This window comes from Gopherus flavomarginatus, chromosome 4, assembly GCF_025201925.1.
Source record: "Gopherus flavomarginatus isolate rGopFla2 chromosome 4, rGopFla2.mat.asm, whole genome shotgun sequence".
Lineage (NCBI taxonomy): Eukaryota > Metazoa > Chordata > Testudines > Testudinidae > Gopherus > Gopherus flavomarginatus.
This window is the reverse complement of record NC_066620.1, coordinates 74,611,651-74,629,175: the sequence shown is the minus strand read 5'-3', so window position 1 is coordinate 74,629,175 and position 17,525 is coordinate 74,611,651. Positions and strand designations below refer to the sequence as shown.

Below are 17,525 nucleotides of genomic sequence, written 5' to 3'. Positions count from 1 at the left end.
AAGGAGATGGACACCAAGATATTGTAGATTCTCTGCTTCTCAGTCCCTAACAGGGCAGTAGCCTGCAATTTGGAATGTGTAAGCATGTTAGCCAATCTGTTGCCCCCTGGCCACACTATATCCATAATCTCCCAAGGAAGGCATGCAGTGACACACACTTTTGATGACTAACACAGCAGATGTGGGTAGGCAGGCACATCTAGTAGTGGGGTAATGAAAGATCTGCTGAAGAAAAGCAAATCTTCCAGTTCACCATAAGAAATGCTAAGCCCCCAAAATTAAAAGTTATACACTATGGTGTACATGGCACATCCCTGCCTCTATTCATGGTCTCTGTTCCTGTGGAACTGAGAACAGAGCACAGTCATTTGTTATACCAGGAAGCTGGGACTTGCATTGCTTTTTCTTCATTACTTTGTGGACCTGATTGCTCCTATCAGTGGAATGAATAACTTTGTACCTCTGTATCGAAAGTTTTCTGAAACGTGGTTGTATCTAGAGGGACCCAAGGAGAACCTTCTTTGTTTGCCCTTTTGATCCTATTTTAATGTGTTTGTAAATATTCAGAGTCAGATCCACCAGCAGTGTGGTTGTTTTCTGCTGCACTACCCATGTAATCTGGCTGTAAAGCTGATTCAACCAGCACAGGAAGAATTGTTCTAAAAGAAAGACAATAGGTAGTGTCAAACCAATTGGGAGGCTCTTATGCTACACACTCTTCCTGCTAGTAGCATAGTTAAGAAAAGGGGGCATCACTGGGCTATCCCTACAGCTCAGAAACACAGGACTTCACTTTTGTCCCCTTGTGGCCAATACATCCCAGTATACATTAGAACATACCAAAGGCTGCTCTAACAGTGTAGAGGGAATGCTATTCACAGAGCAGCACCAGTACCAGAAGACTGAAAAGGTGGCGATTAGCCACCTTTGCCTCATGCTCCCTAATTTGCACTCTACATTTTGACCATATCAGGGGATCTGATACTAAGTCCCAGATCCTCAAAAGTATTTAGGCACCTCACTCCCTTGGATTTCAATGGGAATGAGAAACCTAAATACCCATTAGAGTCTGGGCCCTAGTTTCTTAATTTCATTAGTTTCTGTGGGAACCAACAAGTGAATTTTTGAAGAGATTTATTTGAAATGTTTGTGCAGCCTTCAGGATTTGAAATAAATAGAGATCGGGGCAAAATAACCTTTCTCTATGAAACAGGATGGGGGAGAGGGGGAGACGCAGTAAGACTTCGGGATTTGATTGTTAACAAGTCACTGTAACATGCCCTTTATTGCAAGTTTAATTAATACATTCAAAACAATAACAGACAAAGAGATTCTAGTGACTGTTATAGATGTGGCAAACATTCCAGCCTGCTTTCCTTTCATGATTATTTATACAATATTTGGAACACTTGCAAAAATCGTGTTCATTAAAGCCTTGGATACTGGCAACTAACCAATAACTGCAGGGAAGCGACAAGGTGATTGGGGTTTTGTTTGTTTTTAAGAAGAAAAAAAATCACAAATGTCAATCAAGAAACACCGCAAAATAAAATGGAACCTCCTCAGCAGCTAACCTATTGCACAGAACTGCAATGAAGCTTTGACAGTATTTTCAAAGCCTTCAGGGGCTTCAGTTGCAAACATTCTGCAGCTCCTCTGCTGACCAAGGAGTGTTATATAGCCAGAGTCTTCCTTTCCCTTACAAAACTGTCAGGCACAAATGGGCAGAAGGATATTGGCTGCAAGAGACTCAGAAGCTCCTCCCAGAGACTGGATCCTGATATTTTTGGAGGATTTCTTTTAACTCAGTTACAAACCTTAGTGAAGGAAACAAGTTACCACAGCACCAGTAGCAGAGAGAGAAATCTCTGCTTCTAGGCAGAGCATAGCTCTCTGGCTTTCTCTCTCATACCTTCCTAAAGCTACCTTGGATGTGATTGTTCATTTAACGTGTGGAGGAAAACTGTACTGTCTGGTGGGGGAAAATGCTGATACTCTGGATGTTGGTGTGTCTATGAAAACAAGGGGTGTAAGTGAAAGAGAGAGAAGATCATGAGGAAAAAGATGTTTTGAAGGAAAAAAAAAATCCAAAACATTTGCCTGAAAATTGATGGTGCTTCTGGGCTCTGTATTTTCTCTGGAGGGAAAGGTTGAATTTGGTGCCGCGCTTACAATCTATCTAGCCAGCTGGTGAACCTTAGTGGATTGAAAATTCTCTATTTTGGATGTAACAGGGGAAATTTTTTGGACATTCTCCTGTTTTATAAAAATCATCATGAATTCAGTGGCTGGAAATAAAGACAGAATTGCAGTCACAACCAGAAGCAGGAAATATGGGGTAAGTTATCCATACATGAAATGCAGGGAATCTTTTAAATCCATCTGCACTAAGGATTTTAATTCCCCCTCCTTCCCAAGGACCCATGCTATAGCTTTCCCTGTAAACTGACCTGTAACAAACGGTACTAACATGTGAACCTTATTAAGCTGCATGTTCCCATTCAGAGCTTCAGCTGGCTGAGTATATTACTTGGTCTATTCAACCAGCTCTCAACTGCATGAAGTGCATTGGGTTCCTTTCCCCTTGCGATCGCTGTAGACTTTCGCCCTCCTCAACCTCCCTGCGGAACTTTGTTTTTATTTCCAGCCCCGGGTGGCATTTCAATGTGCGATCCGAGCTGACCTCGCTTTGCGCGGCCCCACGCCGGTCGGGATCGATTCTCTGTCGATCACACGTGCAGCGTGTATTGCCACCCCCTGCCCGGGAAGGAGTCCCCGAGCTACCGCAGGGCGTGGGGCTGGAGACAGGCGCGGGGTGGGGATCGGAAGCGGGGCCGGTACCGCTTTGCCCCCTCCCGCGCTCAGGTGGCCGCCCGGAGACAATGCCGGGCGCGGGAGGCCGGGCGCTTCCCAGCTGGGGTCGGTCGAGCAGCCGCAATCACCGACGGCAGCTGGGCGGCCCTGCGAGGTCTGCCCGCGCCTCACCCGCTGCCTCCCCCTCTGCTCCTCCTCCAGGTGACCGAGCCCTGCTCGCCCACCAAGCCCGCGGCCCCCTTCTCGCCCGAGAGCTGGTACCGGAAAGCTTACGAGGAATCCCGGGCTGGGAGCCGCCCAGCCCCCGAGGGAGCCGGCTCCGTCCTGGGCTCGTCCGGCACCCCGTCTCCCGGATCGGGCACCTCTTCGCCGGGCTCCTTCAGCGGCTCGCCAGGTCCTGCCTCCCCGGGCATCGGCAGCAGCTCCCCGGGCTCGCTGGGGGGCTCCCCGGGCTTCGGCACGGGCTCGCCGGGCTCCGGCAGCGGAGGCGGCTCCTCCCCGGGCTCTGGCAGCGGGGGCGGCTCCTCGCCGGGCTCCGGCAGCGGGGTCTGGTGCGAGAACTGCAACGCCCGCCTGGTGGAGCTGAAGAGACAGGCCTTGAAACTGCTCATCCCCGGGCCCTTCAGCAGCAAGGTGAGCGGGGCCGCGTGGGCCGGGTTCCCGCCAGGGGGGTGAGTGCAAACACTCCCTGGAGCAGGCCGGGGCATTCACCCGGCCCCCACGGCTCATGCTCCCACCCCCATTCCCAAAGCCGGCAGGGCTCCACTGGCGCCAGCAGGCTCACAGCCAGGATCGATGGAGGGCGGGGTCACCCCTAATTCGGGGGGTGGGCTTTTTAATACCCTGTTTTTATTCCCCATTTCCTAGCTCTTCTGTCCCTCCAGCCGCCCCCCCCTTGCGTTGTCCCTGTTGGACTCTCTCCTCCGCCCTTGCACATGTGAAAGGCTTCTGGACGTTTTGAGTCAGTCCCTCAAGCTGTTCTTTGCCTTCTCCTTTCATTCCATTGCTGGTATTTTCTACTCTGATTCCCCACATACCTATTGTATTGTTGGTAACAGAGGATGGGCTACTGTGCAAATGTCTGAGCATCTGTGGTTCCTCTTCCACTTCATACTGCTTCTCTCCTCCCCTCTAGGGGCCAGACTTTCCAACAAGCACCCAGATCTCTCTAGGTACGTACTTGGCACTTAATGCTAGTATCTTGAGTACCTTTTAGTAATCAGTACAGTTATTCTCATAGCATCCCTGGGAGTTAGGGAACTACCATTAGCCCCATTTTACAGATGGATAACTGAGGAGAAAAAAGTGAAGTACCTAAACCCGCACAGGGAGTCTTTCAGAGCAAGCAGTTGCATCCAGGTCCCCATCTACAACACTAACCATAAGGGTAATGATCTCTCTTAAAGAGATGAGAGATCTAACCACAGGTGTCATATTGGGTGCTGCTGGGTGCAGAACATTTTTGAAAATCTGGTTCTTCTTTAAGTACCTAAAGCAGAGTTGTTTTTTCTGGCTCTGATTGTGGGTGGTCAGCATTAGAAAATGTGGCCCTACTAAAGCCATCCTCTGTAGTCAGTAGTTTTCCCCCTTGTATTGCAGATGAAGATTAAGGTGAACAGCCCTGAAAGAGTGATCAGCAGCTCTTGGGCTGATTGAGTGCCAACAGAATTGTAAGCACTGGACTCCTCCATAGCAACCCTGCAAGTGCTGTATTGTGAATAGATCTAGAGCTCCCAGAATGTAACACAATGCAATTGTGTTTGCATTGTTGGGCCCAAGTATTATCAAATGATAATATTTACTCTTCCACTTCAAAGAGTTTTCATTAGTGGTTACAATAAAGAAGTACCAGGAAAAGAGCTGATTGCTGTGGAAGGGTTTTTAGTACTGTTGTTGTATTCACCATTATTTATTTATTTATGTGCCTTGTGTTGTGAAAGGGAATCTGTGTGATCCCAAACAACAGAATAAGGGCTAGTAGTAACCTCATCTCAATAGCTGGTTTGTTTAAGCTGAGTTATTCACAAACCAGAAAAAATGTATGTTGAAAGGGTTAAATTGACTTAAATATTCATAACTGTTGCTGAATCCTGAGGAAGCTGTGCTTGGAATTAATTTATTTTAAAAAATTCAGGTTACATGATATGCAACAGCTATGACTTGCCAGCTTTGGAATTACTGCCCGTGTGATTGTCATAATGTGAGATTTGAGATAAGAGGAGGAATCATATTTTACAGTAATGGTTGGATAAATCATAAACTGTAGGGTTTTCTGCCCATCATAAAATGTCAGGCATTAAATGATAGATCTCATTGTATGAGGTAAAAACTCTTCCGCACTCTTGTATGGTTCTCTATTATAACACTCTAAAAGCTGGAGTCATTACCTTCATTTCCCTGGAATCACTTACCTTAGCATTGTCCACTCAAAATAAATAAATAAAAATCCAACTGCCAGTGATGGCGTTAGAGGCCTGATCCTGCAAGGCTTATGCACTTGAGTAATTCTTCCTCCCTCTCCTCCTTAATGTCGCTTCTGTCTTCCCCTTCCATTTAGCATGCTCCCCTTTCACAAATAAATAAATAAATTATGGAATTAACATACCATGTACAAACCATCACTCTGCTTGTATGTGTGCATGGATATCCCTTTCTCTTATCTTTTGTCTACCTCATCTATGTAAGCAGGGACTGTCTTCTCTGTTTGTAGCTGCCTAGGACAATGGGGCCCCATTCTTGGTTAATCTCTAGGCACTACCATAATAAACATAATGTGAGTAGTTCCATTGACTTTATTAAGGTTATTTTGTAAAGATTCCTCATGTAAGACTTTCAGGATCAGGCCCATAAATGAATCTAGTGTATTGCTGTTCTTAGAGTTCTGAAAGTTGCTGAACACGCTCAGCTCCCACTGAAACAATTCTGCTCCCATTGATTTCAATGGGCATTTGACAATTTAATTCAGTGGGAACAGGTCAAATGGATGGTTCTCAGTATCCCTCAGGAGCAACTTGCTCAGCACCTTGCAGGAGCTATAGTGTCCACCATATGGTTAATTACCAACATCCATTTGTAACTATGAAATATTGGGAGGATAATCAAATAGGATCTAAAAAGCATCAATCATCTTGTATGGATCTAGCTGACTTGCAAGTTTTTTTTGTTTTGCTGCTGCTGCTGAAAGTAACCTGGACATTTCATAAGCATTATATCTATAGTCAGCAAAACATATTTTTCATTTTGCATTTATATTGTATTTAAAATGCATATAACTTTGGGTAGTTGATATTGTGGTAGTGAATATAATCCATTAGCAGCTTTATTTTGGCATATACACAATAGAGATTAATAGAATCTGCAATGATTTATCTGAACCTGTACCTACATAAATTCTTTCATACTGAGTAATCATATAATTTAAAATGTTTGCATATATCTATCTAGCCTAATACCACACTTAATTGCTGTGTAAGCAGACTGAGTATGAAGCTATGCAGTGAAGCATTACATTGGTACAGAAAAAGCAATACTTAATGTGGAACAAGGCTGTCTCTGACTAGCTCATTGTTAGCACTGAGGTGTGGAGCTTTAACTTTAACTAGAAACATTCATTCTAAATATGTCAACAGGATGGAAATTTAAGGTTTTTGTTGTTTGGCAGAAAGATTAGTTCTAATTACAGAAGTTCTACCTTAGTTTAACCATTTAAACGCTGCACTCCTGGCATCTGGAACAGGCATCATAAAGCTCAAATCCCTTTTCCCCCGGTGATACAGATATAAACTATGTACACAAACTAGCTATCTGCATTCCAGGGGTTAAGTACTATGAGAATGAGATGAGTTACTGTAACTGTACCTTGAAACACATGTGTTGAATCTGATTAACACAACTGATCTCAGAAGGTTGTAATTAATTATACACTGTACTGTATATTAAAAGGAATTCAGTATATTTTCAAGGTAATTTTAATGAAGTATGCCATTTGAACAGCAATAGGGACTGTCTCAGAAATGAATAAGGCTATTGGTAGGTTTTTATTCCTTAATCCTTTTCTCTTTTAAAAGAGTTCATTTAAGCTTTTTGCTGAACCTGACCCATTTGGAATATGTCTTCAGAAGGGCATCAGACTCAGCTTTGTCTATACACATGTATGATGTGATATCTTTACATTTACTATAGACTTGAGATTAAATCTTGTCTGCATGCAAGTCAATGGCAAAATTCCCAGTGACTTCAATGATGCTTAACACAGACATTATGTATTAAAAAAATAACTGGGTTAACTAAAGATTCTGCTCTGTGTGTGTATAAATAACATGAATATTCAGCTCAAGAGTACAGTCTCAGGCTTTCCAAAGTTATCTTGTTCTGGGGTTCAACAAAATCCAAAATGTGGCTGTCATGGTATAATTCCCCACTCTGAACCTTAGCGTCCAAAAGATGGGGTACCAGCATGAATTTCTCTAAGCTCAATTACCAGCTTAGAACTTGTAGTGCTGCCACCAACCAGGAATTCCAGTGCCTGGTACACTCTGGTCCCCCCAAAACCTTGCCTGGGGACCCCCAAGACCCAGACCCTCTGGATCTTAACACAAGGAAAGTAAACCCTTTCCCTCACCGTTCCCTCTCCCAGACCTCCCCTCCCTAGGTTACCCTGGAAGATCACTGTGATTCAAACTCCTTGAATCTTAAAACAGAGAGGAAAATCCATCTTCCCCCCGGCTCCTTCTCTGTCCCCCTCCCAGACTCTCCCTGAGAGAGACAGTAATCCTAACACAGAGAGAAATTAGCCTCTCTCTCCCCCTTCCCTCCTTTCTCCCCACCAATTCCCTGTTGAATCCAGACCCCATCCCCTGGGTTCTCACACCAGAATAAAAAACAATCAGGTTCTTAAACAAGAAACTTTTAATTAAAGAGATAAAAACAGTAAAAATTATCTTTGTAAATTTAAAATGGAATAGGTACAGGGTCTTTCAGCTATAGACACTGGGAATACCCTCCCAGCCTAAGTATACAAGTACAAATTCAACTCCTCCCAGCCAAATACACATTTGAACTCCTCCCAGCCAAATACACATTTTCAAATACAGAAAACAAACATAAGCCTAACTTGCCTTATCTACCTAGTACTCACTATTCTGAAACTCATAAGAGCCTGTATCGGAGAGATTGGAGAGAAACCTGGTTGCATGTCTGGTCCCTCTCAGAACCCACAGAGAACAACCACCAAAAACTAACAGCACACACAAAAACTTCCCTCCCTCAAGATTTGAAAGTATCCTGTCCCCTGATTGGTCCTCTGGTCAGGTGACAGCCAGGCTCACTAATTTTGTTAACCCTTTACAGGCAAAAGAGATATAAAGTACTTCTGTTCTATTAACTCCTACTATCTGTTTATGACAGTGGCCTTTACCAGAAAAGGTAATTTAAATATATCCCATTTGGAAATAATTTCCATGCTTATACTTATCTACTTGACACATATTAACTAAACATTAGAGATGGCCGAAACAGAGGTTAGTTTTGTAAAACACCATCTATTAGGTGGTTTGTATCCTGGTCCATTTAGCTGAATGGCCCACAGTTCCTGGGTGGTGGATAAATAGATCCGGTTTAGGCCTATGACTTACCATGAAAAGTCCTGTGGATTAAGGGCGAAAAAAATTACATCTTGTATTTTTCTGAAACTTTTGCTCACTTGTGCTCATGTATTGTTGATTTAGCCTTTTCCCATTTCAGAAATGTTCAGTAGTCAAAGGCTTGACTAATAATAATAATAATGAAAAAAGCTGTGCAGTTGATATAATGGAAAAATAAGTTCCTGATAGCTTGTAGCTACTTTAGAAACCTTCCCAGTAGAGACAGAACAGTAATGAACCCTTCCTCGAAGCTTAGTAAGTGGCAGAATAATGGAATTTCATTTCTGTCTAGACCTTTAATTTGTGAACAAGCACGGCCAGCCAGTACAGTGACTTAATTCACTGTGCAAAAATATCAGGCACCTAATCATTTCATCCCAACTCATTGCAATGCAGATAGGATTATTGCATAGAAATCTGATTTTTAAATGGCCTGGGGCAATAATTTGTCAGGGATTAATTCCACTAAAGTTTAGACAACAGGTATTCTTTTGTATTGCATCACAGGTCACAATACCAAACATTTAGTGTAAATCATCTGCAACACATTTTGCAATTGCATATCTCCTGGCAAATAGAGATGTCACCACATTCTTCCTCATGTGCCCTGGAATTACAGCTGCTTAGAATGGTTCAAATTAGATCTGTATATTGGAGAAAGCAATATATCTTTCATTGGTGAATATATCTTCACCAATGAAAAATGCATGCAAACTTGCCATTGAAAGCAGCCGGAGGTCACCTGGTCTACAGTTCACTTTGAAACTCCTGTATGTGAGATAATGTTGATATGATTATTTTGCCCAAACTTGCATATGGCAACTTTGCTTTGGGGAAAGGTGAAAATACTGTATGTTAAGAAGATCCCTTCTTATGAAGTTGTCAAGGTTCTTAGCTATGCAGTCACCTCTATGGGCTCACAGAAGCTTACTGTTATTGACTGAAATAGAAATTAGGACCAGGCCCATCTCTATATTCAATTGGTTGGAGATTGTTTCCCTTTCTGAACAGAAAATGCTCCCAGACAGCCATGGCCCGACCTCTGGAGGGTGGGGGGGAGGGGAGCGGGAGGAAATTGCATAGGATGAAAATTTCAGTCAGTTTCTGTGAGTGAGGAGGGAGAGTAACATTTTGACCAAACTCTGCCCTTCCACAAACTGTGAAATGGGTTTGCCAACCCATTATTCCGAAACAGGTGAATGCTTAGTGTATAGCTAGCCCCTTACGTAAGGTAACTTGAGTATTTTGGTCAATTCAAGGTGTCTTCTACAATCCACAGAGAATATGCTAGGGTCCCAAGTAGTTTCTTAACTAATCGCATTGGATTATCTTCCTAAAAGGGAATATAATCATTTGTAGCAATTTTTGTGTGTGCTACAAGAACAGAGTCCCAGTGTATAGTTTTGGGAAGAATGTTCCATAATGGATTCCCTTGACAGTACTCGTTAAAATATCACATACTATAAATATCGGCCATCAGTATGTAATGGGATGCTTGCTTATGTCAGCAGATTATTAGAAAGACCACAGTATCTTTCAGGTTTGCACAGCTTTAGCCACATCAACAATGAGCCCTTTAAGATCAGAAATTGAGATGCTTCCAAGCACTGAATTGGACAGCTCATCTCTGCACTATACCTGACTTTCATGCTTTGCATTGTTATGTTATAGGGGTTGCTGCTTTTTGTGAACTGTGAGGCATGTCGCACATAATTTTGATTGGTATGTCACACTGCTAGTTTATAACATGTCACAATGGAGGTGTCATGCCACAGCATAAAAAACATGTGCATGGTATTCCTCACACTTCACTAACATATATTAGATGCTATCAAAAACTGCAAGTCCACTTCATGTTTTGGATAGGCAGTTTCCAGTCCATATTTGTTGAGGTCTCCATTCAGGGAAGAATCCCTGTTCAGGAAAGCAGTTTAATGCATAAAGTTGAGCAAATGCTTAAGACCTTTACACTACAATATGTCCCCGATTTAGGAAAGCAACAATCCAATAAACAAAAATGGTGCCATTTTGCTTTTCCAGGAAGTGTGAAGTTCTATAAGATGATGCTAAATTAATTATCACATTTCTATTTCTTTTCCATGCACAGAGGTGCTTATTTTTCTTTTGAAATTTTAGAATGCTCACCTGAAAGAAACATGCAGTTTTCTTTTACACAGCATGAATAATATTGGAGCTAGGTTGAGTCACAGATGAGCACACTAATAGTTAGTTATGTCTCTGTTCAATAGTTTATGGGACCAAATCCTCCAAGGCCATATGTGCCAAACTTTGATCACAATTTCTCCCATGAAACCTCCTTGATTTTAAGTGGTGTTACAAAAACATAACTGAGCATAATTTGACTAATATTGCTGATTGTTGTTGGGATCTTTCATTTAACTGACATGTGAAAGAAAGTCCAGTAACCAGACAACTCCACAGCGATTGTCCATCTGCAGCTGCTGTAGAGTACAAGTTATTCCAGATAAAACTGGCATTCATTTCTGCTCAACGTTTTTCCTTCAGATCTATCTCTTTGATCTATGCTTTCAATCTACCTCTTTTGTTGGGCTGTGAGGCAGCGTCTAGCCACTCAAGGCCCGAGGAAGTGGTTAAAGAAAAGGGCCGATTAACCTTGTGACAGGCTGCACCTGGAGAAGAATCAGGGCTGATAAGGCCTAATGGCTGATGAAGCCCAGCTGGGGGAGGAGCTGGACTGAGCATAAGGAGAGGAAGTGGGTGGTAAAAGGGTGCTATAGGAAGAACTCTGTAGTCTCATTCTTGAAGTGGGAGTTGGCAAGAGACAAAGAGGAGTCCAAGGAGGGAGTAAACCCTGGGAATACAGATGTAGCAGGAACTGAGGGGGAGAAGGAGCAAACGGAGTGCGGTAGCCACAGAGATCAGAGGAAGCTCCAGGGGTGGACCAGCAGATAAGGGAAAGTAGGAAAGAGCCCAGGGAAACAGTAACAGGGTCTGAGACTGTTTGCTGGACATAGTCCCTGGACTGGAACCTGGAGCACTGGGAGGGTACAGGTTCCCCTACCAGCCACTGGAGAAGTGGTACAGTCTGAGCAGTGGAGCTGAAAACTGCCTGAGACAGTTTGTCCAGAGGGACTTTGACACCCTAAAAGGGGAAAATTATATTGACCTGACCAGAAGGCCAAGCCATGAAGAGGGACCTCCTTGGGTTAGGAAGAGTGAGGAGTTGAGTCCAGAGAGAGAGAGACCATCCCACCACAGGGTGAGCAACCGAAGGAGGGGACATCAGATGAGCCACAAGGAGGTATCTCATTGGTGAATAGCAAACTATCTGATGGGGCTTCTCCAAGTAGGACACTATCATATCAACAGAGCAAAAAACCAGATGTAGAGGCTGCTAACAGATCCTTTAAACAAATAGTACTGAATTTTGAAAATTGAGTGTGAGCTTCTTGGTATAATATGCCAAATATTGCTAGGAACTTATGTCACCACTGAAGTACCATGGAAAAAATACTTCTTAGCGTATGTGCAACGTGCCTCAGGTGGCATGTGACCAGGATTCATCATCAAATTTGGTCTGCTAGTTGGATCATTAGGTTCCCCGGGCCAGGTTCTGACGGGGAATGCGACATGAATGCTGATCCAGGTCCTCTGAAAAAATACTGGTCCAAATGTATACCTTGTTAATGCTATTGAAATCAATGGACTTGTGCCAGGGTGGAATTCTCACACCACTGAAGTAAATAGGAGCTTGACCATTGACTTCAAAAACAAAGAACTAACCAACTAACCCCTTCCAAAAGATAGCAGTTTCAAACATAGCCAAAGCGTATCCAGCAATCCAGCCGCCTGGTTTTGACCTTCCATACCACCTGTAGGCAAAGCTAAATTGCTTCAGAAGTAAAATAGTCAGATCTGTGCAAATGCCTAGAAATGGGGCCTTTGTGACTCTCCCCTTCTTGCTGTGTCCAGTTAAGAGAGGAAGATCGTATGCATGGGGCTGCTGTGCTCCCTCATGGAGTTGCACAGTTCCATTCCCTCAGCTATTGGATGGCTAAAACATTTAGACTAACATGCTTGACTTGAACATCTATGTAAATGCAATCACAATTTGAAAAAAGCCAAATTTCACCTATTGTATCCCTTGACAAAAGGGATTGCTAAATGTGTCTAAGGTGTAACTAATTTAGAACTTTGGTACTAGTTTTATTTAACTACTTGACTCAATAAATTTTGAGGCAAACACTGCTATCAATAATATAAAGTTATTGGACAGTAAATCCAAGACTCAATTTGGTTTTCTGATTTTCTCCCACCCCTATTTTGTCCTGGATTCATAATTCAATTCATGTTTTATAAAGATCACAAAATGTGGAAAGTATTATGTTAAAAAGCCATTTACCACTGGAGCAATGTATATTTAACTTTTGTTTAGTTTGGTCTTTTAAAATTGTATCACTTTATAGTGGGTTGCTAAAATTTGTTGATTAGTTCAAACTGTGGTTCAAATGAACAGCTGTTTGCAGTTCTAATATCTTCCCCCAATTAGTATTTCCATCTTAATTATCTATGACAGTCATAGAAATATAGGGCTGGAAGGGCCCTCGAGGTCATAGCCTCCTGTGCTGAGGTAGGACCAAGTATACCTAGACAGGTGTTTGCCTAATGTGTTCTTAAAAATCTCCCTTGGAAGCCTATTCCAGTGCTGGACTATTTTTATAAGGATTTCCTAATATCTAACTTAAATCTGCCTTACTGCAGACTGAACCAGTTACTACTCATCCTCCCTCTGTCATCTTTTCTCAAGACTAAAGGTGCCTAGTTTTTTTTAATCTTTCCTTAAAGTTCAGGTTTCCTAAACCTTTTATCATATTTGTATCTCTGTTCAGGACTTTTTTTTTTTTTTTTTTTTTAAATTTGGTCACATCTTTCCTAAAATTGGCACCCAGAATTAGGCACAGTACTCCAGCTGAGGCCTCACCAGTGCTAAGAAGAACAGCATATGAAACTTACATATGACACTTTTGTTATTACATTCTGGAATGATATCCTGGAATGACATGCATCTGAGGAAGTGGGTATTCACCCACGAAAGCTCATGCTCCAAAACGTCTGTTAGTCTATAAGGTGCCACAGGATTCTTTGCTGCTTTTACAGATCCAGACTAACACGGCTACCCCTCTGATACTATTAGCCCTTTTGCAATGCATCTTACTGTTGACTCTTATATAACTTGTGATCCACTATAGCCCCCAATTCCTCTTTAGCCTAGCTAGCATTATATATTTGTGTATTTGTTTTTTTTTCCTTCCTAGGTGTAATAATTTGCAGTTGTGTCTATTGAATTTCATCTTGTTGTCAGACCAATTTCTCCAGTTTGTCAAGGTTGTTTTGAATTTTAATCCTGTCTTCCAAAGTGCTAGTAGTCCCTCCCAACTTGGTGTCCTTGCAAATTATTTATCATTAATGAAAATATTGTACAGTACTAGACCAAGAAGAGAATCCTGTGGGGAACCCTCTAGATACATCCACCCAGTTTGACCGAATCATCATTAACTACTTTTTGTGTACTATTTCTCAACTAGTTATGCACCCACCTTATAGTAATTCCATCTAGTTTGCTTATGAGAATGTCATGTACAACTATCAAAACCTTCCTAAAACCAAAATATATCACATCATCTGCTTCCCCCTTATTCATTAGGCCAGTAACCCTGTCCAAGAAGGAAATTATGTTCGTTTGGTCTGATTTGTACTTATTATCCTATTATCTCTAGATGCTTAAAATTGATGGTTTAATAACTTGTTCCAGTATCTTTCCAGGTGTCATAGTTAGCTGACTGGTCTATAACATTCCGGCTCCTCTCTATTCCCATTTTTAAAGATAGGTACTATGTTTGTCGTTCTCAAATTCCCTTGGACCTTGACCCTCCAGAAGTTCTTAAAAATAATTGCTAACAGTTCCAAGATTGTTTCAGATAGTTCCTTAAGTATCTTAGTATTAATTTAATCAGAACCTGCTGATATGAATACATCTAACATCTAAATAGTCTTTAAGCTGTTCTTTCCCTATTTTGGCTTGTGTTCCTTCCCTTTTGTAGTCAATATTGGTGGTGGTAAATATCTGGTAACAACTGATCATTTTAGTGAATACTGAAGTAATGTAGCCATTAAGCACCTGAGCCATAAGGATGTAATCCATTATTAGTTTTCCTTCCCTAATCATTAGTGGGCATACTTTCCTTTGTCTTTCTCTTGCTCCTACAGTATTTGTACAAGCTGTTCTTATTGCCTTTTTATGTCTCCTTGCTAGTAGGTGTAACTCATTTTGTGCCTTAATCTTATTGATTTTTGTCCCTACGTGCTTGTGCTATTCTTTTGTACCCATCCTTAGTAATTTGTCTATTTCAACTTTTTGTAGTTTTCCTTTTTGATTTTAAGGCCATTAAAAGAGCTCCTGCTGGAGAAAATGGCCTCTTACTGTAGAAAAAGGTACTCTCACAGTAGTAGTATACTTCTGGAAAAAAACACACCATGATTTCAATCCGAAAAGGGCCCTGCGTCATTTTTTCCTGCTGAGTGAGGCGGAATGCAGCATTAATTTTACTAACTAAAAACTTAGTTATGACACAAAGGTAGAATTATATTCTTGATTCTTGTGCAAACCTTTCATTGTTTATCAGTGGGAGTTCTGCTGAAGAGTTAGGAGGATGTTCTTAACTCTGTAGACTTAGCCCATGGTTGAAACTAAGTTATCCCTCTCCACAGAACAAGACTGACTCCTCTGGAATCACTTAAATGACTGTGTTGTTTTGGGTAAGACTTTTGTATTGCCTGTTTGAGGTTGTGTTGGCTTCCTTTATAATTAAATGTTGAGCTGAATCCCATTCACCTTACTTCCATTGAAGTCAGAAGGAATTGGCTAACAGTAAATAAAGCCTATGCTGTGTCTATTTGGTTGTTTAAGTTCTATAAGTCCAAGGGGTCTGTCCTTCAAAAAGATTCCGCCAAACTCTGTTAATTCAATGATTAACTGCAAGCGTGAAAACACGGCTGTGGGAAGTGTCACGCTGGCAGTAGCAGACTGTGGTCAGAGAGATCACAAATACTAGGGTTTGAGGTGCACAGGAGTCCAAGAAGGGGTGCTTCCCGGTTCTGGGCACCACAGAAGTAAGGATAGCAGTACTGCAACCCCCACTACAATAACTTTGCGACCCTCCCCCAACCTCTTTTTTTGGGCCAGGACCCTTACAATTACAACACTGTACAAGTTCAGATTTAAATAGCTGAAATAATGAAATCTACAATTTTTAAAATCCCATGACTGTGAAATTGACCAAAAAGGACCATGAATTTGTTAGAGCCCTAATCATGAGTATTCATGCCTGGATATATTTTCACGTGGGTATTCATAACACTTTCTTACTCCAGGAATGTTCACAGGGGTCAAAATTCCACCTCCATGAATGAGTAAAGCAAATAAATGGGGCTAGAACTTCCATCATAGCAAATTTGTGCTTGTATTAACAAATGTCTGCAATTGCTTGGGGCAAGGGGGTTGTCCAGCTCTCTTCAAGGCCATTCATAGCCTGTGGCACAGCTCCACAAAAATACTTAGACATCTACATTCCAGTTTTACGTTCCACTGTGAGCCACAAAATCCCAACCTGGCTGCTGCCTATCCGCTGTAGATGACTGAACTATTCAACACCTACATTCTTGCAGTAAAAGTTCCATACATACCCAAGTTTCTCCTAGGTACATGCACTTCTGCCTTACTCCAGGTATCTGCACAGCCACCTCACACCTAGCCCCTAGTGCGATCAATGAACTGGGGGAAGACCGACAGAGGAGCATCTACCTCATCCATGGGGCCTTATCTAGTAGGTGTGCTCAAGGCTGCCTACTAGATTTGGTTCCATTTAAAAGCTGGCCAGAGGAGGTAGTGGTGATGCTTCTGTGCCCTCCCGCCCTATATATTTTGTCCCAGTGGTTAGAGCACTCGGCTGGGATGTGGGAGACCTGGATTCAATTCATCCCTCTGCTTGATGGGGAGAAAGAGGTGGGAGACCCTTATTCAGATCCTAAATCTCTAACCACTGAGCTATGGGATTTTCAGATGTGTGGCTTGCAGTCTCTTCTGTTTGAAGTTGTTCCACTGTGAGTAAATAAATTTAAGTCACGGGGTCAGACAAAGAGAGTGAGAGTAGCTTTGTAGCGTGGTAAGGGGACCCACTTAGATGCTTGAGGACCTTGGGTCCAGTCTCCCTGCTACAATTACTTTTTCTTTATCCAAAGTGTAACAACTTCAGTAGGAGAGATTGAGGAGGAAGCCCTCCTACCCTTGGTTCCCATCAGAATATCCCATAACTCCATGGTTAGCACACTCTCCTGAGAGGTAGGAGACTGCTGTTCAAATCCCTTCTCCCTGAATGACAGAGTAGGGAATAGAACCTGGATTGCCCACATCCTGAGTGAGTGCTGTAACCACGGTGCTAAAAATTATAATGGGTCCCGTGGTGGTGGCCCTATCATCACCTCTTCTGGCCATTTTGTGCCGTGTGAGGCAGGCGCCTAACTGCATCTCACAAGAAATAACTTGGGTGCCTAGGCCACTTGACTACAGAAGAGAAGTTTCTGTTTGTGGATTGCTAACAGAGACGGTGCCTGCCTCTGTGAGAGCTGCAGGACTTAGGACACACCCCTCTTGTTGGAATCTTCCATTGTTTAGTTTAGGCAGCTCTCTGCTTAGCATTTTGTGGATCACATTCTTAGAAGCCTGTCTCCCACCATTCATTGTATAGGGAGCCTAGGTGCTTAACTCAGGTTTTGTGGATTGCATTATTACTCCTGAGATTCTCTAGACACTTAAGTCTCTTTAAAAAGAACAGGAGTACTTGTGGCACCTTTAGGATATGTCTACACTACGAAATTAGGTTGAATTTATAGAAGTCGTTTTTTCAGAAATTGTTTTTATACAGTTGATTGTGCGTGTCCTCACAAAAAGTGCTCTAAGTTCATTAAGTCGGTGGACTGCTTCCACAGTACCAAGGCTGGCATCGACTTCCGGAGCGTTTTTTGTGTTTC

The 17,525-nt window shown here is 42.4% G+C and overlaps 1 protein-coding gene across 2 annotated transcripts in view; it reads left to right on the top strand.

Moving 5' to 3' along the window:
• Positions 1 to 1,383: 1,383 nt before the first annotated feature.
• Positions 1,384 to 17,525, top strand: part of KIF26B (kinesin family member 26B) — a 462,886-nt gene continuing 446,744 nt past the window's right edge. Inside the window, exons 1-2 of one of the 2 annotated variants that reach the window (XM_050950367.1) lie at positions 1,384 to 2,338; positions 3,016 to 3,447. In XM_050950367.1, coding sequence (XP_050806324.1) covers positions 2,276 to 2,338; positions 3,016 to 3,447 — 495 coding nt within the window. In that variant the 5' untranslated portion in view covers positions 1,384 to 2,275. Of the gene's footprint in view, positions 2,339 to 3,015; positions 3,448 to 17,525 lie in introns of those variants that run through there. The other variant, XM_050950368.1, reaches the window with a different exon arrangement.